Source organism: Oreochromis niloticus, linkage group LG5, assembly GCF_001858045.2.
Source record: "Oreochromis niloticus isolate F11D_XX linkage group LG5, O_niloticus_UMD_NMBU, whole genome shotgun sequence".
Lineage (NCBI taxonomy): Eukaryota > Metazoa > Chordata > Actinopteri > Cichliformes > Cichlidae > Oreochromis > Oreochromis niloticus.
The window spans coordinates 24,135,307-24,161,883 of NC_031970.2; the positions used below are offsets into that span (position 1 = coordinate 24,135,307).

The window sequence follows — 26,577 nt, forward strand, 5'->3', positions numbered from 1 at the left end:
GCAGCGGGACTCCAGGCTCTCACTTCCCCAGCTGCTGACGTCAGCTGGCAGCCTGGGCTGTGCTCGCCGCTCCGGACATAGCGCCGAGAAAAATGCTGCTCTCCGTACCGTCAAGGCCAGGAATCAACCCATACAACGGCTATAACAGCAGAAACAGCAAAAAGGTAAACGCTTTCGGGATTTTCCCCAATTTTCGGCTTGTTCGCCCTGCAGGGCAACACGCCTGCGTCTGTCGCGACCAAAAAAAAAAAAAAAGAGAGAGAGAGAGAGCGAGATAGAGAGAGAGGGTTTGTGACAGTGAGCTGCAGTGTCCTTGAGAAGCTAAACGAGCTGAATTTAACTTCAGACTTCGTGGAGTCAAATATTCAGCTTAAAGAGCAGGCCCGCTCCGTGGTGTGTGTCAAGGTGGGAAATTTCCTTCTACCGCTCGGTCCCTGTCACGCTGGACGCCTGGCTGTTTTATTTAGTAGTATTTGTGTGCGGGTACTACAAGCGGGGGATGTCGATTATGGCTCTGCTCACTCATTTGAGAAAAGTCAATGGTGGGGAGCAACTTTTGTGGGTTACTGTACGGTGCTGGGATACCGCGTCAGTGCTTGGATGGTGTTTGTGGAAGTGGGGGTAGGGAGAAACGCAGGCTGAGAGGGAACATGTTACAAAATGAATTCTGCCTCTTCCTCCGTGAGAGAGCTCCGGACACAAGTATCTGGTGTTAAATCAGGTCTTTATTGTCTCCGCCGCCGCGTAAGTTAGCAAAGTTTTTTTTTTTTCCTCTTTCCCTCGTTTCCCATCAGAAAGCGGAATATGCCCCACCCCTTGAAAAATCCCACCGGACCCCGATGACTACATTCCCAGAATTATGAATCGCGCTCTCTTCTGTTGCGTTCACTGTTGACATTGTCACTTTTTGTAGCAACTGCGTGAGGGCAAATGTAGCCTGACTACTCTGCTTCGAGTAGTACACTGTACACCGTAACAGAAGCCATTTAAAAATGAACAAAAGTGGCTCGATACAGTGAAGTAGCAAAGCTACTTTTCGAGAACTTTTCGCTTCCTATAATCCATATTCCAGAGTGGTGTTTTTGTTTAGTCACGCAGACCTCTCCCTGTGGACCCTAATGACTTCTAAGTGACGGTAAAAGCTTTTCCTTTGAAAGTGAAGGCATCGTGTTGTGATTTTTTTTCTACATCCAGTAGAGTAACAGCGGCTTTTCATCTCCTGCTGATCTTCCTGCGTTTCACTGAGCGTGTTGCTGTGAGCTCCTGAACCCCGAATGGCATTTTGAAAATGTGTATTGACATATTGTCTGTGGACTGCTCATCCTACCAGATCTGATGTCAACACTTGCGCTTGTCTGGGGCAAATAGCTTAAAATGTTTGGTTTGTGCAGACTCAAACGCAATTAGCGATTTGTTTTTGATGCAGTGGCACTGGGTTGTTACTGAATAGACTTTTAAATGCACTGCTGTTACTAGGTTGGGCTTTATATTGTTTCTGACAAATGGTTCATTCTCTAAACTATCAAAGCCCACTTTATTTTTTTTATTTTTTTTAACACCACTGGGGACTAAGAGATATTGTCAACAGTTTTTTAAGGAAGTACTCAAGTGTGAGCAGTGGAGTGTGTGCATGTCAGCACTTTCAGTTTCATTTATTTAATTTGGTCTTCTAATGACATATATGTACACAACAGATCATGTGGCAGTATTTAATAGGCTTCATTGCCTGCATAAGCAGATATTTTGGTGATGTATTAAATTCTTGTGGGAATTGCCAACACTATTTAGATTTTCCACTTTTCTTTCTCAAAAGAATTCAGATGTTTAAAAATGTCCACTGGGAAATTAAGACTTTCATTTTCCCATGTGTGTTGATGTTTCAAGAACTATATGATTGTTTTTTTTAAATCTAATTTTCTTATTTTTTTTTTTTTTTTATTAGTGTACATCACTTACAATCCTGGTAATCGGGAAATTGAAATGTTTTGGGCTTTGCTTTAAATAAGTTTGACACTAGATATCACCTGATCATAAATGTCTGCTGATTTTGGCCTTGCAGACTCCAAATAAAAGGCCTTGATTATATCTTTTGCATCTGCGAGTCCGCTACGGTCCACTTGGCTCAAAGTGACTTATATTTCATCATCAGACAGTGGGCATGAAAGTCTATGTGGATGTCTGCATATCCACACAGGCTTGTCTGTTTGGTCGTCAGGTCTCTACTAGCTGACCGTGTCCGAGTATAATGAAGGCTGCAGATGACATCTGCCATTGACCTTTGTTTATCTGCTGTGTTGCAATAATTGTTGTTTTCAAAAAAGAGTGCAAAGATGATATCCCATATCATGTCGGCTTTTTAAGACGGATACCGATAACTGATCATCTTAAAAATCCATTAGTCTCATAGATAGACTGATTGGTGATATTTTTTTTCTTTCTGACAGTTACACCATTAAATAATTGTATTACCGTTTTGTTATGTGTAGTTATTTATTTACTAGTTGTGCCTGACTCAGATGAAACACGTGTGCTGGCAACAGGGAAGTGTTCTCCTGTGGTCAACTCATGCAACATGTACAGTCATAGCACGCTTCACGAGTGTTGCTCCCATCTCTACTTCTTAGATTTTCATGAAATAGACATAAAATAGATATCAGCATTAAATATTAGTCAAATTTGTTTTCAAATATAAGTATCAGCACTTCTTTTAGTTAATATATTTGCATCTGAATTAAATGTGTGATACTCAGTTGATTTGAATTTGCCTATCTGTGTTTTCAGTGCATAATGATTAGTTTCAGACTTCTCAAAGGAATAATTAAGGTGAAAAGGCATTAAGCAACATATAAAAGAAGATTAAGGCGTAGGCAAAACATTTTTCCTTCAGTTGCTTTAGTAGTACCAAGCTCCTCTATGTTGGGGAGCCAAAGTTCACAGAGAGGTCAAGTTCCTGTGTTTTGTTTCTCAGCATTTGCGCGCACCTCCTTTCATTCTTTTGGTCCCTTGCTCACATTTTGCCGTACCTGAGCTATACAAGTGCATCAAATAAGAAACAGAATGAGAAATAAACCCATTCACAGGGGTGAGAAAAGCGCTCTTTGTGTGAGCACGATGATTACTGAGACTGACTTACCGACTGCTAAATGGCATTCGGTTACTGTTGTGCTTAAAGGCTGCTGCTCCTCCCCTGACTCAGCACCTCATTTCCTCCTTCAAATAAATAGAATTAATGTTCTCAAATCAAATTTGGTCGGTTTCCGTGTAAAGCTTCCTGCATGGAAAAATAACAGGAGGCGGCTTGTCGCTTCTTAAGGTATCGTGAGTCTCAGTCAGGGCGGCATCGAATGGCGTGGGTTGTTTTTTTTTTGTACTTGTCATTCACATTTTTGTTTCCCTCTTGGCTGGAGACCTTTTCAACAGATGTCAGCTTAGTGCTGTGATTTAAAGCTGTGGATGCCTCAACATTGACTCTGCTAAGTCAAAGCACAGCCATGTATATGAAAAGAAATCAAAGAAATCAATAAATCACATTGACTGGAGCATTAAATTGACACACGGATAGAAAGATTTGCTTTAAAAGGACCATTGATGGAAAATAAGCAGATGTGAAGTCTCGAATGCATTTCTGACTGGGTAGTTTGATCCTTTTACACATGAACTCCAAACGCTTTCACAAGTATTCATTCCTGAATTCAAGCATTATGTAAACCAGCAACATTTAAGTGCATGTTTAGCTTTGTCACGTTACTCCTTGATAAGAGTTGATGTAAGTAAGTTATGCTAAGACTTCCAGACAGATGTTTATTAAATGCCTGTACAGGCAAAAATATTTGAGAACAACTGATTTTACTTTGCAGCACTGATGTTTAAAGAAAACCTCTCTCACTGTAACATCGTGCTCAGAGTAAACTGGGTCATTTAAGAAGTTTGATTTTGTTTGGTACGGTGTGTTCTCTCCTTAACGTGACTGTGCAGTTTGTAGTCGAACGCGGAAAATAGTTGACCTGCTCAAAATTCCCAAAATGATTGCACTAAATGCACTAAAGAAATAAAACATATGCAGTGCTCAACAAATTTAATAGACCAGCATCCGATGGAAGGTTTATGCCACAGCTGCCATTTTTACGTTTCTGCGATGTTTAATCCACCAGTAACTGCAAGTTCTTTGAATTAAAATTATATTTTTAATGCTAAAATCTAATTATTGCTGTTATCCATGGATTTTCCCATGTACTGTTTTACAAGCAAAGAGCAGACAAAAATGTAAAGATCATTATTATTGTTATATTAGGATGACGTATTACATTTATTTACTTACATTCCTAAACAGAAGAATTAGTTTTAGTGGTTGAATGTTACGCTTCATTAACTTCTGAGTCCAGTACGCTAGCTCAAATGTGGCTATAACAACATGACTTCAGTTTATTATTTGCGTAATAAATTAAATATAATATCTAGTTTTACATTTTTAGACAGATTTCTGAAATATTTTAGAAATTTAAGCCAAACTAAATTGTTAAACTGTATTTGTGTATTATAGTGAATAAAAAGTCCTTTCCATTAAGCGAGCTCTTTGTTTGATGCCTGTTGTACAGTGTAATTGTAAAAAAGTAAATAAAAATAATGCCTTAGAGTAGGGCTGTTCGATATAACGATATATATCGGATGACAATATGAAAACGTCTATCTTTCATATTACGCTATTGTTTGTTTCGTGGTGTCTCAAAATCAACTGTTTACGGCAATATTTTTTAATCGTTTTGATGGTCACTGTATAATTTCCTGAATTTCTTTCTTTCTCTTATATTTAATATAGCCAAAATACAGACGGACAAGCGATTGTTTTTATGCGTTGCCGTTGGCAACAACGAAGGTAAAACCATCGCCATCCGCATGTTTATTTTCCACATAAACCTTTCACAATAAAGCTGAAGATCCTGTTGAGATTTTTCAAAATAAACTGAATCACGTGAAATAGAATGCAGAGTGTTTACGCATGAGAAGCTAAAAAGAGCCGTCAGGTGCTAAAAAAAAATAAAGCTTAGAACAGGCTTTTCACCGCAGCACGCCGTGTAATAAATCAAATTTTTGTTATTATATATCGTTGTCGGGAGAATAAATGCCTTATATCGGGATATGAGATTTTGGTCATATCGCACAGCCCTACCTTAGAGTTAAAGAATAAATGGAAAGCCTCAGTAACTCTGGGAGAAATAAAGGGAACAGTGATTGGGGTTAGTCAGGATAATAAAGTGACATGTAATCATGCTTTCATATGATAATTAGAACATCTTTAAACAGTAAGTTAATTGGTGCAGCATAGCGAGCTTGTGTTTAGCTTATTGAGTCAACCACTTTACAGGACTCATATACACTGTTCAGTGTTTATTTGTTGTAAATGAGCAGTCTTTGCCCCCTCATACTGAAGGCAAGGTAATTTAAAAAAATAAAATGAGATTAATAAATGCTTTATACACCTCATTTGTTTTAATTTGCAGCTTAAGGACTGACCTGACTATTTATGAAAAAAGTAGTAGCGCGTATATGAAAAAGAGGTGATACAAGCTTTTTTTTCTCTTTAAGGTGGATTAGCTGTTATGATATTAAACATGTGTGATCTCAGCAGTGAGCAGAACCACTGTGAAGATTTTGCTAGCCACAACTGTGCACACCTGGATGTAGTGCGTGAAATCACAGTGCAAAGAAATAGTTTTGCCACACAGCTGTGGTGGAGTTTTCTTTTCTTTTTTGCTAGAAAGAAGGTAGAGCGAACTAAATGTTCATTAGGATTCATTTTGATACATTACAACTGTGCGCTGTGTCAAACATGATTCATGTCCTCATTCATGTCATATTTTCCTGTCACTGTGACAGGAACTGAAACCAGCTGATGTCTAGGAGGTAGAAAGCAGGTGGTTGTCTCAAGCTTAATTCACAGTTTCATTGCACACAAACACGGCTCAATTTGTATTTAAATTTTTGGTACATGTCTCGCTGCTTCATAAATACGTTCCATGCAGTCACATTAAATGAGGGCCTGAAAACTGTCTGTGGTTTGGTTGGCTGTCAGTCATCTGCGTCACCCTCTCACTGATACAACAAAGTTCTACACTGTGTGCCCCGACACAAACACGTTCAGTTTAATGCATATTAAGGTTAATATCGTCCCTGCTCAAACACTGACACTGAAAATAGCTACACCCAAAGGCTTTAATTTCCATTGATCAATTGTTTTTGGAAGTCTGAATGAGTGGAAAAAACCATATTTGGTGGCTGTTTTTAAAAAAAATTATAATTATGATTATTTGGGTACTTTTTACAGCGCACACATTTACTTTGTTGTGGAGTCTTGTTGCTTTCATTAATCCTATTTTCAGCAAGCAGTAGGCAGCTGTTTTCAGGCAAATAATCTCTTAAAAACCCACAGTACATGACTTGCCCATCCCTAAATGGAGGATAAAGACAAAGATTAAAGTAAATATTGGCAGGGATTAGGGATGTCACGATACCACGATTTTAGTGGGTACCAATAATCAATTAAATGAATGCGTTTCAACTGGAAACCTTTTTATTTAAACAAGAATGCACGCGTGTTCTGACGCAGATCGAGGAATATGAATCAAGATTATTTATATTGTATTGAAATCAGCCAATCCTTTATATCAGTCACTACTGAAAAAGGTATCAGAAACTACTCCACACGGTTGTGTGTAAAAAAAACCAGCTGTTTTGCTGCAGCGAGTTTTTTTTTTTCTTTGAACTCTTCTGTACAGCCACCTTTGTCCTACTGGTCGCATGCCAGGTATATGTTTATCTGTCTCTTTGTTTAATGTGTCAGATGTTTTGGATCAGTCCCTGGCCGGAGTGCCAGCCGCATGAACCGGCCAAGGTGAACAGGTAGAGAGGGAGACAGAGTCCTTGGAGAAAGCACAGCTGTCAGAAATCCAATGCCGAGGCTTGCACTGATGCCAGACGCTCTCTCTCTGTCTCACATTTTGTTAGATCTCTAGCTGAGCTCTGGCCCAGTGTTTGAGAGTATCTGTTTGCAAGCTCTCCATCCTTTGCCACCTGACCCGGCTTGAAAGCCACGCAGGCATGTGCATTTGGCCTGTGCGTGCGCACATAGGTGTGATCAGCGACAATAAGAGACAGACAATTCCAAGATTAATAGGTGCCTATAAAGAGACGAAAGGAAGGGGAGCGTTGCAGACTGAAAGGAAGGAGGATTCAGGAACGAGTCTGGACGTGAGTTTGGTGTCCCTGTCACCTGGTTGGAATGCAGAGCTCCTCATTTAGAGGGTTGTGTGATAAGATCAGGAGCAGACACACAGGATTTCCTGCCTGCTGCCATACTGTCACTCACCGCTTTATGAGACGTACAGTCCTGTTCTTATCCTCCGCTAACATGTACAGACTGTTTAACCTTTTTATAGATACCTGCTTTATGTTTTTATGATTATTAGCACTTTTGCTTTCTGGGACGGAGTGTTCCGTTGGGTGTAGATTAGCGGTTACATTTTTGGTTGTATGGTTTTTATCAACATGGCAAAGAAGAAAAGATGTGGTTACACACATCGGATAACTCTTCCGGAAGGTTTGTTAATGCTTCAGAAGGATCTTAGGTTTTGAATTCCCATGACTCATTGCTCTGGTTGGTCCTAAAGAGAGGCGGATGTAAAGCGGCAGCTCAGCAGTGTAATTCTATACACGCTGGAAGCTGTGTCCTCATTTAGTTGGACTTTAAATCTGTGCATTAGCATAGAAGTCGGCTGCCATACACAGGCAGTCATGGCTCTTTCTTGCCGGCAGGACATGGGGAGGTGGTCAGACCCCCCGCAACCAGGAAGTCCATGTACTTCTGTGAGTCAGCTTGAGAGGCTGAGATTTAAAAAAAATAAAAAATAAAAGCAGAGGTGGCGTGAGACTTAAAGGACGGTTGAAGAAGGTGCACTCATGTGACACCTCGTGTCAAATGTCTTCAGGGTGTTGGTGGAGGATATTTCTGATAGAATTAAACCTTTAGCCATGCAATTCAATTAGGTAAACGTCTCACTTAAGCCAGTGAGCTGTTCCTGTGCGTGAATCACCTCTGAGAGTTTACTGTAATACAACACATGAAATGCAGGGGTACGTCTTTGATATTTTGAGAGATTAAAGGCAGGGCTAAATGCTAGCAGTACACTATATTTAAAATAGACACTTCCTTCCAGCTTCAGTCTTCATACAGGTTTGCATAAAAATAGAGGAAATGGTTGTATTTATAGAAATCTTCTTGATTTTTATCTTTGGTCCTTAAAATAATCTATTTATATTTCCAGTCTCACAGAGAAGGAGAAATGCAGCATCAGGACTACAAAATATGATTACTGCAATAACGTGAAAGCTAATTACCAACCGTTGGGGGGGGAAAAAAAAGCTTTTTCAAACTTGTATTTTTCAGTTAAGTTTAATATTTTTTGCTTGTATAAGAATTTACCCGCACACTTTAATGTAGGACCCAAGAGAGAAAGATTACACGTCACCACTATAACATGACCGAGCATCAACTGCATAGTCACAGCACCGTGAATTCAAAGCTTTTTGCAATAAAGAGAATTTTCTGAAAGCCTGACAGAGAGTTACTTCTGAGCTTCAGTCATCTCTGTCTGATTGTTAATATGAACTTTTATGCAGCTCTCTGTGCACATTTTTAGCCTTAACAACGCTTCAGCGGTATGTGTGCGTAGTTAGCCGTGTGACTGCAGACCGGTGATTTAAGGGGTGTTGTTGCAGTGATACGCTCACTGAATGAGACTTGGCTTTTTGGTAAAGAGAGTTTGAATGAGATTATAGGCCTCTGCTGTCCTCTTCTTTCATTCACAAATTAGCTGCCTGCAAAACATATTCATCAAGAATTTCACTGTTACGATATAGGACGACTCCTGTAGGCAGACTCGGGGTGTATTTGTCCAGCAGAATGTATTTTTCTACTAGGCCTAAAAAAGGAAAAACTAAGAACACAATACTGAAATTATTCAGTTGTTATCGTTCCTTTTCATTACTACGTTCCGATTGCAATTGATATATAGATATATGTACACCAATATTAGTATTAGTTGTTTTCGCTAAATTCTTTGAATGTGAAGTCTAACACACTTGTGAACATGTTTAAATATTCCTGGAATAAAAGATACAACGAAAATGGACAAAAGGGAGGCTGTACTTCCATCTCATCTCATGTCATGAAAAAAGTCTACATTCAAGCTTAAGTCAGTGGTGGAGTAGAGGGTTATTGCTGTTGTGGAAGCTGTGGGCAAAGTAGAGGTCAGAAGGCCTGTCTTAAAGGTACCTCACGCCCTTATGGATGCTGTCTAATTAGCAGAATTGAGCGATGCCGTTGGTGATCCTGGTGCGACCGTGTCGTCCTGCTGGGCTTTTCTTAAACCCGACCAGATTGATCAGCGAGCCGTTTTTATTCCTCTGTCATGAAATAAACCCATTGTCCTCCTGCACAGCTTCACAGAAGCACCCTGCTGAGCTTATTTAGAAAGCATGCTTGATCTAATTCGTTCCTATACAACAGCAAGTTAAAGAAATTGGACTGTTAAATTAATGTGATTGAAGTCATTTTCTCACTGCAGACAGCCGGTTTCGCCTGTTCTGGTGAAGCTGGTGTGCTCTGTGTTTATTCCCCCAGTCATGTTTGGAAAAAAGCTACCAGATCTATTCCTGGAAGGAGAAGTTTTTTTTTCCTTTCTTCACTGGCAAAGCAATAATAAAATCATATTTATTCCATTAAAATGAAAGCATCTGCACAGTTACACAATCTTTTTGTTTGATATCTCCAAGGAGAGCCACGGTCCCACAGAGAGATTAGATGATGCACTTTTTGTTGCGCAACATCCGTTTCATGGTCCTAGCTGTGAGTCATCCATTAGTTTACGAGCAGAATTCACTGCCACTGCATCCTTGTAGAAAACAAACCAAAATAAGATAATAGCTGAAGTAAATGTCAAATGTTTGGCTCATGAGCATGTTTGTTCATATTTTCTAATAAAGTGATAAACTTCAAGTTTATTAATCTATTTAAATTCACCTTGTTTCTGTTTAGATTTGAGTCATTTCTGTAACCACATATCTGTCATCAGGCATCAGCCGATGGGGTTCTCAGACTCATAATTATCGTGGATTAAGCTGATCCCTGTTTTTGCATCTAGCCGCTCGGGATCTTGTTAACCCTTTAACCTTAATGACTGTTTGAGAGGGGAAAAGATTACACTGTTAAAGTGAAGACTTCAGCGAGTTTCGGGAGCGCAAATAAATGCAGCGTTGTCAGTGTCTCGTTTTTGACGTATCTGCTTTTTTTCATTTGAGGTAACACGAGGCACCGAGTTGCACTACAAAGTAGACATTGTTAACATCAAGGCTATTATTTATTTCTGCATCATGAGACTAACTAAATGTTGGTCTGAGATCTTTAGGTCTTTGGTTTTTGCACCACAGGATTTTTTTGTGTGGTTCCAAAAGTTAAAAAAAAAAAAAAAAGGTTACCCAACATTGAGAAAGCATAAGAGGCCCCTTTTCCCTATGTGTGTAGCAGTCGGCCAAGAGGCCCCACATTCCCCTCAGAAAGCGGTATTGGTGAGTGTTGACATGAGGGCTGTGTGATATCACTTTTCGCAGCTCCCACATAATCATCTGTTTCATGCAGGATTACTTTCCATTTCTCCACATCTCTAAACACGCCTTTGAATTTTCACACTTTTAATAAAAACTTCGGCGTACTTGTGCAGTTTCTGCTGGCGTTTGAGAATATCAGCGATGGTTATTCCTATAAATGTTTGTGCACAGTAAAATAATCGATAGGTTTCTTTTTTGCTGCAGCAGACCTATGTGTCCTCCGGCCACCAGATGGCACCCCCCAGTCCCAACACCAACAGTAGTAGCAACAGCAGTGGAGGGGAACAGCTGAGCAAAACCAATCTGTATATTCGCGGCCTCCATCCGGGGACCACGGACCAAGATCTGGTCAAGCTCTGCCAACCGTAAGTCATTTTTTAAACTTTTTGATAATGTCTCTGTAAGATGTGGTTATTTTGTACGTAGCACAGCAAGTCGAATTTTCATAAAGTTATAAAATCATCTTCACTCTCATTTTTTAAATTTGACATCTAATACCATTTATCTATTGTCAAGTGGAACATAAAACTATAGGTCGGCTGGGGTTAGCTTTGGATAACATGAACACAGGACGAAGGAAGAATCTCGCTTGCCTTCATTCCATCTTTGAAAGCCTCGCCTACCAAAAACACTGTGTATAAAGGATTAGACGTGACCACAGTGACATCACTGATTGATAAGCTAATTTCTGTTTCAAGTTTCGAGCCGAGTGCGTTCGCCCTCGCCATCCTAGCTTTTTGTAACCAGTCACGAGTGCTAGATAGATCTGACTGTGAAGCTGAGGCACTAAAACCACCTTCACAATCCTACTGTTGACCAAAAAAAAAAAGACAAAAGGAACATTGTGCCGTTTTCAGTATAAATGGAAACTACTGACGGAGACCATAAACCCATCAGGAAAGTGCTATTTGACAGCCACGGGGTGTTATACAACCAGACTTCTTTTTGCAGCCACCTGCTGGACCTTAGAAAGAAAGCACTTCTTCACTGGCTTCCATTTCCAGATGTGGAGGCTACTTCCATCTTTTAAATACAGCCTTTGATTTTACACACACAGAGAACTAAAAATGGATACACAATGGAGACTTTTTGGCAAACAACTTCACATTTTTTCCTGAGTCTTATTTTGACTGTAGCCATCGTAAACCAGATGCACTAGGCAAATTCATGTTTGTTTCTGTATGTAGACAGAAGTCCTACTATAATCTGTGATATGCAATAACACTGTTCTACAGTGTGATGATTAGATGACAGTATGACTTGCAATACAACGGCTATACAGTTCAGTTGAGGGTTTTCCTTAGGTTGGTGTGGGCCTTACATTAGGTGTAGATGCTGTTGCTGTGTTTGAACGGGTGCAGTGATAAAGGACTCTTGCTGCTTTGTGTGAGATAAGAAGCTGCAAACACATTAGAGAACATCCTGCAACGTTTCTCTGATTCCTTTAGCTGACATGCTGTGTTTGCATCTAAGTCTTGCAGTGGTAGATGAAGCTCCAGACTTAATCTCATGTATGTAGCAGTCTGTCCCATGGGCCACGTGTGTGCATGCTGAGAGTGAATGCGTGGTGCACGCCTTTCAGGTTGAATTTTGTTCATCGCACATGTTCATCTCATAACAATGAAGAAACCGAGACTTATCTGTCGTTGCTAGTGGACACACATGTGTATTGAATGCTGATTGTGGCCTTTGAGGTGCTGCTACTTCTGGCCTTTAAACAGAATCAGGTTAGCTGCTAAGCTAAGTTTATTCTAACCTAAACTAAGATATTCACACTGTTGGACTTATGGTGGTGTGCTCATATATACCAAGGTGTAACTTTAGTTTGGGTCTATGAAGCACTTAAAAATGCCTGCCTTATTCACAACTTTGTGTAAAAGCCGTTTTGTGTTTGTTAAAGGTAAATATGATTTTACAAGTCAAACTCTAAAAGGTAATAAAACATACAGGCATGCAGTGGTATTTCCATAATAAATGCCTAAATAATGTTCAAAGGCTGTATGGAGCTGGTGATGTTTCTGAGAGTCGTTGTTTCACTGTTGTTCTCTTATACGCATGATGTTGTTAGAGCAAAAACATTAATATTTATCTGAATGTTCAAAGGTGATTGTACTTTCCATGTTTATTTGAAGGCTTTTTGTAGGTTTATGGTTAATGAATAAGTTTGAGAAAGAGTCATAAGACCTGTGCTGTCCGAAGCTGTGCACTTCATCAGTGGGAGGCGTGAAATTAAATTCTTGCCTCCGACAAAAGCAAAATTACATTTTTTTTTAGGCAGGAAGGAAAGAAAAAAGGTTAGTTGTGATAAGAGTGAGCCTTATCACAACTAAAGTCAGTTGAATGAATCTTGATGGGATAGGTGCTGAGATAAAGAAAAGAAACGTACAATATTTCCTCATTTAACTTTGCATTTTTTTGAGAATTGGTTTAAACTCAGTGAACCCAGACTCGTACACCTGTAAACAAACAGCCTAGCTAGTGTTGTTAGCTTTACAGACAAGCATGCAGATAAAAACACCCAAACTGATTTTTGGCTGCTGCAAGTGAGTGCTGTATGCCACAGAAGTGAACTTCAGTCCCACATCCATCAGGGCTCTTTCACAGTAAAAGCGCGTCTCTGCGAAGAAGCGTACACAACTTCTAATTAAAAATGCCCGGTAAAATTTCCAACATCACAGACCATCCATCTTTAAAACTTTGATTTTAATCATCGTGACCATACAGAGAAAAGTATCAGAAGTATTAAAATCTACAGGGAGAATTTACTTGGCTTGTGACCACACACACACATACACACACTCATGAATTGTTGTGTGTGTGAGCAATCTAAGAAGATCAGAAATGTGCAGATGTGAAACACAGGAAGTTTGAGTGTTAAAGAGATTTACAGAGAAGCCATTGTGGATTGGCAGAGAAGTGGAAAGAGGACGGAGACTTTAGAGGAGGGTGGGAGGGCTACTGTTGAAGGAGAAACTTAAATGAGCGGGGAAAAAAGTAGCATGGCCTGCTGGGAAAGAATGTCAGATGACCATATATGGGTTAGGGCTGTCTTTTAAGCCCCTGTGGCCTCCATAGTGTGCTTGGTTGGTGTTCTCCTGCAGAGGAGCTGAGGTAAGCGGAGGGTCACACAGTCAGTGCCCGTTGACCTTTTAAACTCTTATAGCACTGTTGTTGGGGAAGTCATAAATGACAGCTTTTATTTTTATCTTTGGTTCTAATTAACTCTCAGTGATCAGTAAGTCTTAAGTGGGTTTTTTTTAGATTTTTTTAGTTTAAAGGTGTCAGATCGAAACCAGAAAAAATAGAGATGCCTAACATCAGGTCAACCAGTTTTTTTAAGCACATTTCTGTTGTCCGTACAACAAACATAGTAGTTTCACTGTGCCTAGTGAACTCACAGCAATGCCACTAAAGACCTTTGGTTTCTAGATAAGTGATAGTTAAGTACAATTCAAGGTCAAACTCACATTTATTACACCTTAATGCTGTTTCAGTCAAACAATATTTGTACCTCGAGTACTGACATATAATCCACATTGATAATAAAAATATTCAGACTTGATTCTCACCTAGACTTCACTTATATCTCTCATCTACATTTTGCTCTTTGCTTGTAAATGCCAGACATTTTTTGCTTTTTCCTAAATAATCAGACGCTTACTGTTCTGACATAATTAGGTGACAGGTGACAAAGTGCTTTCTATAAAAAGAGTAGTGGATAAACTTAATGAAATTTGTCTCAGAAGGATGTGCGTGCATGTGTGTACGGGATCTTTACTTCTGAGGCTTTATATCAGTGAAAAGACACCGCTATAAAAAGAAACCAGTGGCTTTCAGCTCTGTTTTAGTTAAAGGGGACTGGTTATTTCAAATTTCCAGCTCCTTGTTTCTATTCATGGACCTTGCTAGATTAGCCTGGCATGATTCAAAGTTCAAAGTAATCCTTAGTGCAGTCCCTGAGGTTGTCTGCTGTCTGAAACTTGCAGTTCTGTTAGGTCCGTGTTTGTCCAAATAGGATTATTATGACTTCTGCAGGCATTTTTCTTTTATTTGGCAGTGTGGCACTGTTCTGTGTAATGCCTGAGACAGGGAAAGCAGCACCACCACCACAAATGCTTCATGTAACACAGCAGGCTTCATTGACAATGTACGTGACATTGATTAAGTCAGCAAGAGCATGAATAACATGAAAAGGAGGAGATTAGGCGGAGTTGGGTTGCAAAGTGTTTTGCAGAGGTTGAGCCATCAGCTGATTTGGGCTGGCCACCCTCCTATTAGGTCGACTTCATTTGACTGGCTGCCTCTCATAAACACAAGGGTTGAACTCCAGGTGGGTGGGGCTGCTGCTTTCATAGCAGAACGGTGCTTTACCTTATCATGATTATCCACTCTCATTAACATCGTAGTAGTAGAAAAAATGTAATCGGAATATTTGTTCAGAAATGAAATGTTGAACTGCACAGGAGCCTCAAAGTAACCAAAGCGTCCTGTAGTACAGAGTACGGCATTTGCATCCAGAATAAAGTGATGTAGAGGTAAAACACAGCACAACATAGAAATACTTGAAGTATAATTACATGAAAATGTCATTGGACACATTCTGCAGTTTCTCAAATTGCTGTAAACAGCATAGCACCAGTTCAGTTTTGTATACTAACAAAAATCCACCATAAAATCAACTGTGTCCATATGTGAAAGCCAGAGGTCCAACTGTAAAACTTCATTTGGGCTTGAATGGGTTACATTATATCAGGGGTGTGTGTACATTCATGCCTAACAACCACTTTGCAGCTGTTAGATGACACTGGGACAGTATAAACATAGCCTGTGTTTATTTGGTAATGGCTGATGAATTATTAATGCCTGCAATAAGGAGCTTTTCTTTATAAGTAGGTTATGGTCTACCACTATAAACTGTGCAGCTGAACTTCTAGATTATTTTAATTCATCATAATCAAAATGCATATATACGTTTATTTGAATATCAAACTTAACACACAGACATAAGCTAATAAGGTCAATGCAAACATTCAGTCATGCCCCACCGCGGTAACTGAAGTGGAGCCATAAACGTTACTCCTATATAACTTCTGGTCTGTGCATTTAGGGCAAAAGTGGAGGAGTAGCATTGTCTTTAAATTGAATTGCCAGTTATTACCCACGTCTCTGTTGTGACCATCAAGTCTGGTCTGAGTCATGTGGTTAAAAGTGCACTGAAACGAGGCCGGAGTGTAGGACCCAGCAGTGTGCTACCATGTGAGGGTGGAAAAACAGAGAGAGAGAGCGCGGGACGTGGTGGGAAGGAAGGAAGGCGAACTGGAGGGGTGAAGCATCAGGTTACAGTGTACATTCCGCCCAGACGCCATGTTGCCCAAACAGAGGAGCACCAGCCTCTCTCACTGGGTAAATTCACCAGACAAGGGCAGGTCTATTATACTGTAGTGCTGATGCACCGTCTTACAACACTGCATTCCATTAGTCTCAGCATGTTGCATAACACTTCTCATTTGCTGCCTTTAAGGTGATTTTCATACTATCAATATTTATGTGGCTGGATGTTTGCATTAACTGATTTTCATCTTTTACTGACTGACTTGTTGTGCGTCTCTGTTGACAGCTGTGAACCGAAATGACAGGTTAAGACATAAACTTGTGTTACGCGCGCTATATTCTTTCTTTTGTTTGTAGATGGGTGGATGAGAATGCATTTTCCTTAAAATTAATATCTCAGTTTGAGAGTCTGATGTTGCAAGTGACAAGACGTTTAAGCTGTATTTAAGTCAAAAATACTCCAGAGCAGAGCTGTTTTTAGAAGAGAGGTGTTAGTGTGTGTATGTGTGTGTGTGTCTGGTAAAGACGGGCCTGGAACAAATTGTTTTTGGCCCTGGGGTGCCGTCCCCTGTCCTCAAAAACAACGTCGGGGAACAGAGTTACTGTACAGCGGCCTGAACAAAGACACGAGGGAGGAGTCAGACAAAGTTTTTGGTGCCTCTTAAGATCATTAAATGCACACAAAGGATTTTGTATTCGTGTTTACACCTGTAGTCTGGCAGCCAGGGGAAATTTATAAATATTGGCATGCATGTGATAGGAGCAGATTCCTCTTGCTGCCTCATAGTAACCTTGTCTCGTCATTGATCCTGTATTCTGCGCTCTTGTCTCTTTCCTGAAGGTATGGCAAAATTGTGTCGACCAAGGCCATTCTGGACAAAACTACCAACAAATGTAAAGGTAAACTCCATTTTTTTAAATAATCTTTTCAAAGACTGGGTTGTTTTTTATTATTATATATGCATATTTTTTTGAATGTCATTTTCAGTCATTCTTTTGCTGTGGAGAAGCATGCCATTTGTGAAAAACGCTCATTTCCCATTTTTTCCAACAAAATGTAGAGAAATGTGGCTCAAGACTTTTGTAGAGTGCTATATTCAGCAAACACATGGCATCTTTTCATGTACTTCCCGATGTTACAGCATTTTTACCATCAGTTTGTCTGTTTTACAGGCTATGGCTTTGTGGATTTCGACAGTCCGGCAGCAGCACAGAAAGCTGTTACAGCTCTGAAATCCACTGGGGTCCAGGCTCAGATGGCCAAGGTAAGAATTAGCCAACTATCTTGTATCCATCTACCACTTGTTGCTTCCAAGTTTACCAACCACCATTAGATTTAAACATGGCTTGTTTAGCCCATCACCCAGTCTTGTACCCTTATTGATCTTCAGAGAGCCATCAGCTCAAGAGTCATGGCCCCATTGCTGCGCACGTACACACACTATCATGTAAAAGGTTAAAAACTGTTACATGCAGTGGCCTAATTGGCAGCGACTGTGCTGTTGGAAAGGGTTCAAAGTAAACTCTTGTCTATAGGGAGGTGTGTGTGTACTGAGATGTCCCAGTGATGCACAGCCCAGACTAGACCTGCAGAAACAGTTTGCTGATCATATTTTTTATTGCTTGTTCCTCCGCTCTGTTCGGTCTCCTCTCAAATCCTCATTTTGCCTCTCTCTTCACTGTCGTCCGCACTACCTCCTGTCTCCTCCCCCCTCACGTACTTCATATCTGCGCTGTGTATGTTACAAACCTGCTCCTGTTGTAGCACTTGTTCTGAACTCTTTGTCCAAGTGTCTGAAGTCAAAGCTACTCTTGTCGGCCCATTAAGCTGATCCCTCTGGCTCTGAGGCTCCCCATTGAAGGAACCCGGGGGGGAGGGTGCCACTACACCCGCTGTCAATGGGACAGGCACAATGGACTGGCATTGTCCATCGCCTGGGCCTGGGCCTGGGGCAGACACCAGCACTTAATACACTCCACCCCGGCGTCCCTACCTCCTCCCTCAATCTTGCACCCAAACAGACCCGCAGCAACGTAACACCAGGGTCTCCCTCAGAGCAGCGCTGGAGAACTGTAACGGATACACACTGCCAGCTGACCTGAAACAGTCCAGTGCAACTAAACCCTGAGTCTAAGTTCACTGAGCCGCTTCTCTAAGAGTGCCATACAATCCTGCGTATCTTTGTACTTGACAAGTGCAACTGGACACCATAACCTGACTCACCCAGACAGCATGTGCTCAGTGAGAGGTGTTGATAACCACTATATAAACCTAAATATACACCACCGTCTCAGAGTCAGTGGGTATTTCAGGTCAGCAAAAAAAAAGAGCTATAGTCAATGGTAATATCAATATCAAGGGCAGGTTCACCTGCCAGCAGCTTCACCATGGCTGCTGCAGAGTGTTATTCACAAACACAATGAACCACACCTTGAACTAGATGTCCTTAGAGTGTGTGCTAAGTCCCTGAACGGGCCACCCCAGCCTCCAGGCTGCAAGCCCAGAGGAGCTGCGTGTGTAGGGGCAGCGAAACAATGGCAAAGTTAAAAATAGATCCCCCCACCCCACCCCCTCTGTTTTTTTTTTCTTTTCTTTTTTACTTCTCAGCACCTCCCTGTTTGAACTCAGACGTCATCACCCACACGCTGCTCGACACACAAACAGCCAAGCGAGCTAACGCAGAGACACACCTTAACAGACATGGCTCGGTGAAGGCCTGGCACAGACAATACACGGTGACACCTCAGCAAATCCCATTCATGCGCCTGAGCTGCGTGCGGCAACATTTTAATACAGCAGGAGGAAAATTGTTAGAATATCAAAGCGTCTGCTGTGTGCGCTGGCCGAGCTAAAAGGGAAAACAAAAAAAAGGGAAAAGGGGTGGAGTTTTTTGTTTGTGTTTGTTTTGTCATATGGCTTTGAATTCCATTACTCTCAGCTGGCCCATGACCCCTGCGGTTTGCTCCTCTGTTGCATAATAGCTGTGTTAGCAGGAATGACGGCAATCACAGAAAATAGGTTATCTCTCCACCAGATGGCTGAGAGTAGGAGATACGTAGGCTATAAAACATTTAAGATAGCTGTTGACATACTTTAATGCCATAAATGTTCTTAGGAATTCTTCATTGTCAGATCGCCACCTCTGTCAAATGTGCCCGAACAGCTTGGCAAGTATCTGAGGTACTGGCTGTCCTCTCCTGGTTGTTGCTTGGATCAGTCCAGTCTAAACAGTTGTAACTCGATTTGCCTCGCTCGCTGACAGCTTCTGACAGCTTCTTCTCTATCCAAATTTAAAAAGCTTTTGTTATTTGTGGTGTGCAGAGCTGTCTGATTGCGTGCAGCAGGCACTGAAAAGAAGAGATAAAATGGTATAGAGAGCAGCCTGCTAGTCAGAAGACACCAATCTGTCTTCTTTTCTAGTTTCACTCTTTTTCTGTCATTCTCCTTTCTAATTGCCCAAATGACTGCAGAGGCCTGGGTAGGTCCTACCCTGCTAGTTTCCTCCTTCCGTAACAAAATATCAGCCTTTTGAGTTATTAATTTCCTCCCTCTTTCTCTGCTCTCCGTTTTTTTTTCCTTCCCCTGTTTTTTAGCCCAGCCTCTTTTTTTTTTTCATGGTTGCCAGGCTCCTGTTGCTCTGTGAACTCTTTAACTTCACGCCTGGCTTCCTGTCTGCTTCTGCATAGTCACACAAGGTTTCGCTTTCAAGCTAGTGCCACCAAATGATCTCTCCTCTTAATTTACTCGCAGCCATCAAGATCTCTTCATTAGTCAAAATTATACCAAAAAAGCGCGACTCTCTACCCCTGTGCACAAATTAATATTTTGCAAATGTCAGAGTGGTTTTTTAGCGTGCACGCAAGGTTTTTCAAATCCTCCTCAGCTGTGGCAGTGACACATAGAAAGCGGTGAGAGATTATTCAGGGTTTCCCTTTATTGGTCTGTCACTAATTGCTTAAAAACATTTCAGCAGGTTCTGTTACTAAATTATGCTTGACACGGTGCGCAAATGTGATTTAATCAGTTTGCCAAGTGCAGTGGCAGGTGTTGATGGAAAGATGGGTCGCACTGCTGCCTACACAGAAAATTGTGCCGTGTGGGAAAAAAAGATTTTTGAAAGTGACAACATTTTTCTATTTGCATGAGTGCCAGGAAAGTGTGCTGAAATATATTTTTAAATTGAAGTCGGAGAACTTCACGCTTTAGGCAGCTGTAAATACTTGATTAAAGCAGCGACGTCTGCACCGACACGGTCGCTTTGAGATAAATAATAAAAAGTCGACGCCGCGTTTCCTCATTCAAAGCTTAAAAAGATGCACAAGTGAATGGATTCTCATTTCTCACTTTCTGTATAGCAACAGGAGCAGGACCCCACCAACCTCTACATCTCCAACCTGCCCGTGTCTATGGATGAGCAAGAGCTGGAGAGCATGCTCAAGTCTTTTGGCCAGGTCATTTCCACACGCATCCTCCGAGATGCTAATGGGACCAGCCGCGGCGTTGGATTTGCCAGGTCAGACTGTGGGGTCGCATGGTGGTCCATCGTGTCTTGAGCACATTTTCTGCTATGAATTACATGTAATTTGTGCAGCTCTGGCACGGACCAACCGAATGCAAACAGTGCTTCTCAAGAGGGATTAAATTTGACTCTGTCTGGTTTTTCAGGATGGAATCCACGGAGAAGTGCGAGGCCATAATTCAGCATTTCAATGGCAAATTCATCAAGACTCCACCAGGAGTACCCGGTGCGTGGAATGTTTGTTTTTTTTATTGTAGAAACCTGATACTGTTGTAAGTGCTGGAGCTGAGTGTGTTTTCTTCCCCACCGTGATCAGTGGATTCACTCTCTTGTTTGACCTGTTGCTTTCTCAGTGCCCACAGAGCCTTTATTATGTAAGTTTGCAGACGGAGGTCAGAAGAAGAGGCAGAACCAGAGCAAATATCTCCAAAATGGAAGACCTTGGGCTAGAGACGGAGATACGGTAATGTCTTTTTTTTTCTCCTCTCAAATTATGGAGAATAATCACATCAAGTACATACTGGAAAGTTTTGAATTTGATCGTCCACACTCTGTGCTAGCAGACTGTTTTAGTACATACTGCACCGGTGTTTGCATGACCTCACTGGTTCTGAATCCCTTTTTTGTTTTCCCAGGGAGGAATGACGCTTGCGTATGACCCCACAGCCTTACAAAATGGGTGAGTGGTATGCACGGACTGACTAAAAACAGTCCCAGCCCTCCAGGAAAATAAACATAGCAATCAGAGACTGGTAAAAGGCTGCCCTCTGCTGGACATTGCAGGAACTCAGAAATGTTGCTAAATTAGCTGAGAATTGTCGACATGTTGCAGTTTCTTTCATGTTTTCTTCTTGTTGCTCTGTGTGTTTGGCAGCTTCTACTCCTCACCTTACAGTCTGGCTCCAAATCGAATGATTGCTCAGACTTCCCTCTCTCCCTACATGCATTCTCCTGTCTCATCCTACCAGGTGGGACTTTTCACTCTGTTTATATTCAAATTATTAGTAGTTATTTTTTTTCTTTGTTTGTTCATTTTTAGCCCTGCTGGCTTTTAAAATCTGCATGAAAGTGAATCATGTATTTTTCTGTTGCTTTTCTGTACCGAATCCCTCATTAAGGTCACATTATGTAAGTTAACATGCAGGACGGCTGCTTTCATCCAGGTTCTGTCTCTGTTCTTGTGACCTTTTTGTGCCAGCTTACACATTAAGGGCTCTGAGGGGACTGTGACAGCACCAGATGAAAAATATCAAAAAGTAATTTTGAGATGTCTCTACAGGTACACAACCCGTCCTGGATGCACCATCAGTCATACCTCATGCAGCCAGCTGTGAGTATCCCTCCTTTAGCGCCTTCTGGTCTTCTCGCTTAGCCCACAGGGCAAAAAGGCATAAACAAAAGTGTAAATGCAAAAAGCGCTTGAAGCAGGATATACAAATCAAAGTGTCACGGCAGTGACAATGAAAGAGAACAGAGTTCTTTCTGTTACATGGTAATCAACAGGAACAAGCGGCTTCAGTGGTCACACAGGAAGCTGTAATATTTATTGGATCCCTGATAGTTGTGATCTTTAAGCGTACGCTTTAAGCGTTGACCTGCTTTAGGGAAGGCCATTAATGAATTAGTCTTAATACTTTTTGTGGTTGTAATTGCGCAGCATGTTAAACTGTACAATGTATCTATGGCCGCCCAGCATCAGTTGCATTGCTGCCACTATCTGAACTTGACCAGTGGCAGCTATGATTTGCATTAACCAAATGAAAGGACAAATATCTTCTGCTGGGGTGACTTTTATGGTGTGTGCCGAAGCCATGTGGAAAGCTTAAAGAGGACACACCTGAAAGGGCTTTTGTTTCATCAGTAGATTTCTACAGTTTTTTTAATATTAAACTTGTACCAGTGTTATTAATAAAATATGGTAAATGTTAACCTCTACATTTTAACAAAATGTAGTTACTAGGTGATACATGTCACACTCTGGGACTGCATTTAGGTGTGTGTCTCTGTGCGTTCGCAGGGTACAGTTATTACCCCAACAATGGAACATGCCATGTCCATCCAGCCCACATCCATGATGGGACCTCTCACCCAGCAACTAAGCCACCTGTCTCTGGGCAGCACAGGCACAGTCAGTACCAACAGACACACAAACACAAACAACTGTCCCCGTCACTAACGAAATTTACAAGTGTAATTATTCGCCTGAAATACTAAACACACAGTCACAGATTTCATTTTCCTCGCTGCCTTCCCTACAGTATATTCCGGCCAATACAACTATGCAGGGGACCTACATCCCCCAGTACACCCCAGTGCCTCCTTCCAGCGTCCCAGTAGAGGTATGAAGCGTTTCTTAATGTCTTAATGATGTTTTGTTTTTCCATGAAGTGGCTGGCTCAAAATGAAAACTCTTTTGTGGGACATACTGTGTAACTAATAATTGAATGTGGCTAAAGAAATAGACAAAAGTAATAAAGGTGGTTGTTCAAAGGTGCCAGCTGGCTGATTGAATTCACTCGATATCCTGAGAGCCTTTTTAAAGTGATCATGAAGTTACCAGCTAAACCTTTAACTGCGGTGTACGTCCCTGTGTCTGTGAAGTCATTTTGAAGCAAAGAGAATATTTCCAGCAGGGGAGAATGTGTATAAATGGAGTGTCTGCTTCAGTTTCTGCCCAACATTGGCCTGAGTCCATGCGTAACCTTTGATAACCTGAATCCAGCCATATGCGAACCTCAGATTTAAGACTATTACCTAACTGGGCAGGCTTTTGCAATTTCTTTATGTCTTTCTTTATTTACTTTGGCAATCACTGCGCAGTCTGTGTGCTCCAGGGCTGTATTGTGGCAGATCCAGGCAGAGTGCTCTGCAGGAGGGCCTCTGAGCCTGTGGGGTGTTTTTAAGCCATTTGCTGAATGGAGCTCAGTGATAGCGGTGGTGGCCTCTTAGGTGACCTTGTGAACGAGAAAATGGATGATTTATGAATGAAGTACAACAGAAAGCACATGAAAGGGGGAGGCTGTGAGTTTAGGTTCACAGATTCTTTCTGTAAATCTAATATTTGCTCTTTGTGCATGTACACAAAAGGATAAGATGCATTTAATGTGATTAGGAAGGGAGTTTTAAAATATCGTCTGTCTCCTTTATGCTAACATCTGTGTGGTTGTCATGAATAATTAAGTTGCTAAACCTGACTTTTTTTTCTTTTTTTTTTACCCCAGGAAAACGGTGGCCAGCAGCAGCAGGTTGCAATGGAGACTCCTACAGAACACACAAACTACTCATACCAACACACCAAGTAAAGCTAAGGTAGGTAAGGTCGCTCCTTCCTGCAAATTAAAAATATGTAGTCACGCGTTTGTAAATTGCTTAATTAGCTTAATTGCAATGAAAATAAAATAATAAGTAACGGTCAAAAGTGACACCGATGATTGCAATGGTGAAAATATTACTAAGTTAAAATAACTTTTTTTAAGGAGGTTTCCACAAATCAAAAACTCGAGAAAAATAAAGAGATGATGGTCATTGTGGCTGTCTGGATGGGGGGCGTGTTTATGAGTGTGTAGTTCTTTGTATAGGGACTTTAAAACTGAGAAATTCTCTGTACACTCCACCTACATATGTGGTTAAAAATTTCTCAGTTAAACAGCTCAGTTATGGAGCTGATTAAGAGCAAAATATCAAATATTTTAAATGTAATTGTTTGTAGCAGTGCTACAAGCTGATCGCCTCTATGCCACATCGCGTTGATGCAGTAAGCCAAGGGGGAGGAGCCTGAACTAAGCACCGAGTATATAAATGAACATGCTTTTCAGAAGCTGGACATTATTGTACTGTAAATCCTTTTTTTTAGTTGATCTTATGAAACTTTCATGAGCTATAAGCCATCAAAATGTAGAAAAAGTAGAAAAAGGCTGTGAATTTGTCAGCATACATGTAGAATATAAGGAGGATTACATTTTCAAATAAATAGCCAAAGAAGAACATTTTCACAATAATTTTTTTGAGACACTCTAGTATAGATTGCATAAAAACCTGGAATTATGAGTAGTTAGTTATGGGAGGTAGTTATATATGTTATGATGTCGAGAGTCAAACACATCATGGCTTCAGTATTTATGCTTAGAGGCATCAAGAAGAAGACTATGCGGAACACGCTCATAATATGAAGAACAATAAATAAGTTCTGTGACTCCTCCGATTAGAAGCCTGTATGCTGTTTGTCATATCCTTGCCTGGACATGTGCACCACATCCAGGGCTGCTGCTGCCATGTTTAGATCCCACCCTGGAAGTCCCCATTCTTCCCACTTTAAACTATCCGCAGTGGTTACCAGATCTTCTCTGCTGCGTCAAAATTGCAACCCTCATGGTGAAGAGGTTGAAAACACAGGGCATGCGGTGAGTGAAGATTGTGCTGCTGTGACTAAAAAACATTTTTACGCCGGGCCGCAGCACGGCTGAGGCTGTTTGCACCGAGTGGTCGTCTCACTCTGGGGGACTTCATTGGTGCATTAACCGGTGATTGTGAAAAGAAAGAAAAGGAGAAAACAGATGACGGATCATTTCTCCCGAGGTGATAAATCACTCGAAGGTTTGAAAACTGCCTCAGTGGGAGCCAACTCTCATCACCATCGGCTTTATCTGACACCAAGTTTATGTTTGCTCTGAGGCAAGTTTGAGGTCAGCGGGTGCTAAGAACAGACTTCCAGTAAGGCATCTAAAGATCGCTGCAGTGCTGGAAGTGGTCCAGGTATGCACAGTGACGCAACCTTAAACGCAATAGCAGCCAAACCGGAATCAGGTGTGGTTCATGCTTTCAGTGATCGTAGGCGTAGGCGGTCACACCTTGTGTGTCCATCGGCCAAAAAAACTCAAATAAAATAAGGAGTAGAAAGGAATCATTTGATATTGCGTAATATGATTTTAAAAGGCAAACTTTAGCTAATCATGTCTGCTATGGTCTAAAAGCATCTCATGTAATGTTTTCTAAACTATGATCAGTGGAATTGCGTGAGTGGGTTTAGAGTGTCAACGCTGAGCCGTGTGTTTTGCAGCTCCCGGCAGGGTGGGGCCGAGGGCGTGAAATCAATCCAACCAAATAGGATTCAGCTGGAAGAGATCTGTGCTCCATACCATCACCAAGCAACCCGACTTGAACATGGATAACAAAAGGAACACGTGTATGCCTGCGAGTGTGTTTGTTTGTGTGCGTGTGCGTGTCTGTTGTTTGTTTGTTTCTGTGTTTTTTGTTTTGTTTGTTTTGTTTTTTTTTAAAGAAAAAGGACAACACTTAACATCATCAGACTTTTCAGCTCACATCCTCAAGAGCTGATCAACCAAAGGTGGGAATCTTCTTCAAGAGAAGCTTTGATCTATTTTGATAACTGAAAAAAAAAGGAACGTAACAAAAAAAGAAGTTTAAAAACTCTTTAAAAAAAAAAAAATTAAAAGAGGAGGAAAAGACAGAGCATTATTTTTGTGCACGTAATATAGCAAATTCTTATTTTTAACTGAGCATTCTGGATGTTTCAGAGTGATTCAAGGAAGAGTTGAAACACAATGTGTCTTTTTGATTTTTTTTGATTTTTTTTTTGTAAAATATGCAAAGGTTTATTTTTATTTCCTGATGTCTGTTGTTGTTTGACATTCTATTTGCAGCAGCGGGACGGGTTGGGGTGTGCGGGGTTCGGGGGGGCGGGGGGGGGGGGCGATTTGTACAGATTTTAAAAAAACTTAAAAAAACCTTACAAACACTTCCGCTGGTCTGGTGTGTCGAGTCGCTCTGACTGTGGGAGGCAAACCGTTTAAAGCTACTTCTTCCTGTAACTGCTGCAGAGATTTCTCATCATGCACAGATGATGACAAACATCGACTGTTTATAGTTTAGTCAAATTAATTCTTCTCTTTCTTGTTTTTTTGTTTAACTTTAAATCATTCTTTCATAAGAGAACAAAAGACAATCAATTATTTATATTTATATTTGAATTATAGTTCTATTTTTTAGAGGTTTTAGATCAGCGAGGCATACGTTTATACAAAAGGAGTTATTTAATACTGTAGTCAAT

General features: G+C 40.9%; 1 protein-coding gene across 4 annotated transcripts; it reads left to right on the top strand.

The window, feature by feature from the left end:
* LOC100707164 (RNA-binding motif, single-stranded-interacting protein 2) lies at positions 1 to 25,973 on the top strand. 4 transcript variants are annotated; one of them, XM_005469466.4, is made up of 14 exons: positions 1 to 164; positions 10,864 to 11,024; positions 16,832 to 16,890; positions 17,164 to 17,255; positions 20,347 to 20,504; positions 20,657 to 20,736; positions 20,864 to 20,973; positions 21,146 to 21,189; positions 21,385 to 21,478; positions 21,790 to 21,840; positions 22,528 to 22,638; positions 22,769 to 22,849; positions 23,732 to 23,819; positions 25,567 to 25,973. In XM_005469466.4, the coding sequence occupies exons 1-13, from the start codon at positions 93 to 95 to the stop codon at positions 23,810 to 23,812; spliced, it is 1,194 nt and encodes a 397-aa protein (XP_005469523.1). In that variant the 5' UTR covers positions 1 to 92; the 3' UTR covers positions 23,813 to 23,819; positions 25,567 to 25,973. The 4 variants fall into 4 exon arrangements, with proteins under 4 accessions (XP_005469523.1, XP_013124656.1, XP_005469524.1 ...); XM_013269202.3 differs by having other exon boundaries at positions 10,867 to 11,024; XM_005469467.4 differs by lacking the exon at positions 1 to 164 and adding an exon at positions 277 to 405.
* Positions 25,974 to 26,577: the final 604 nt, after the last annotated feature.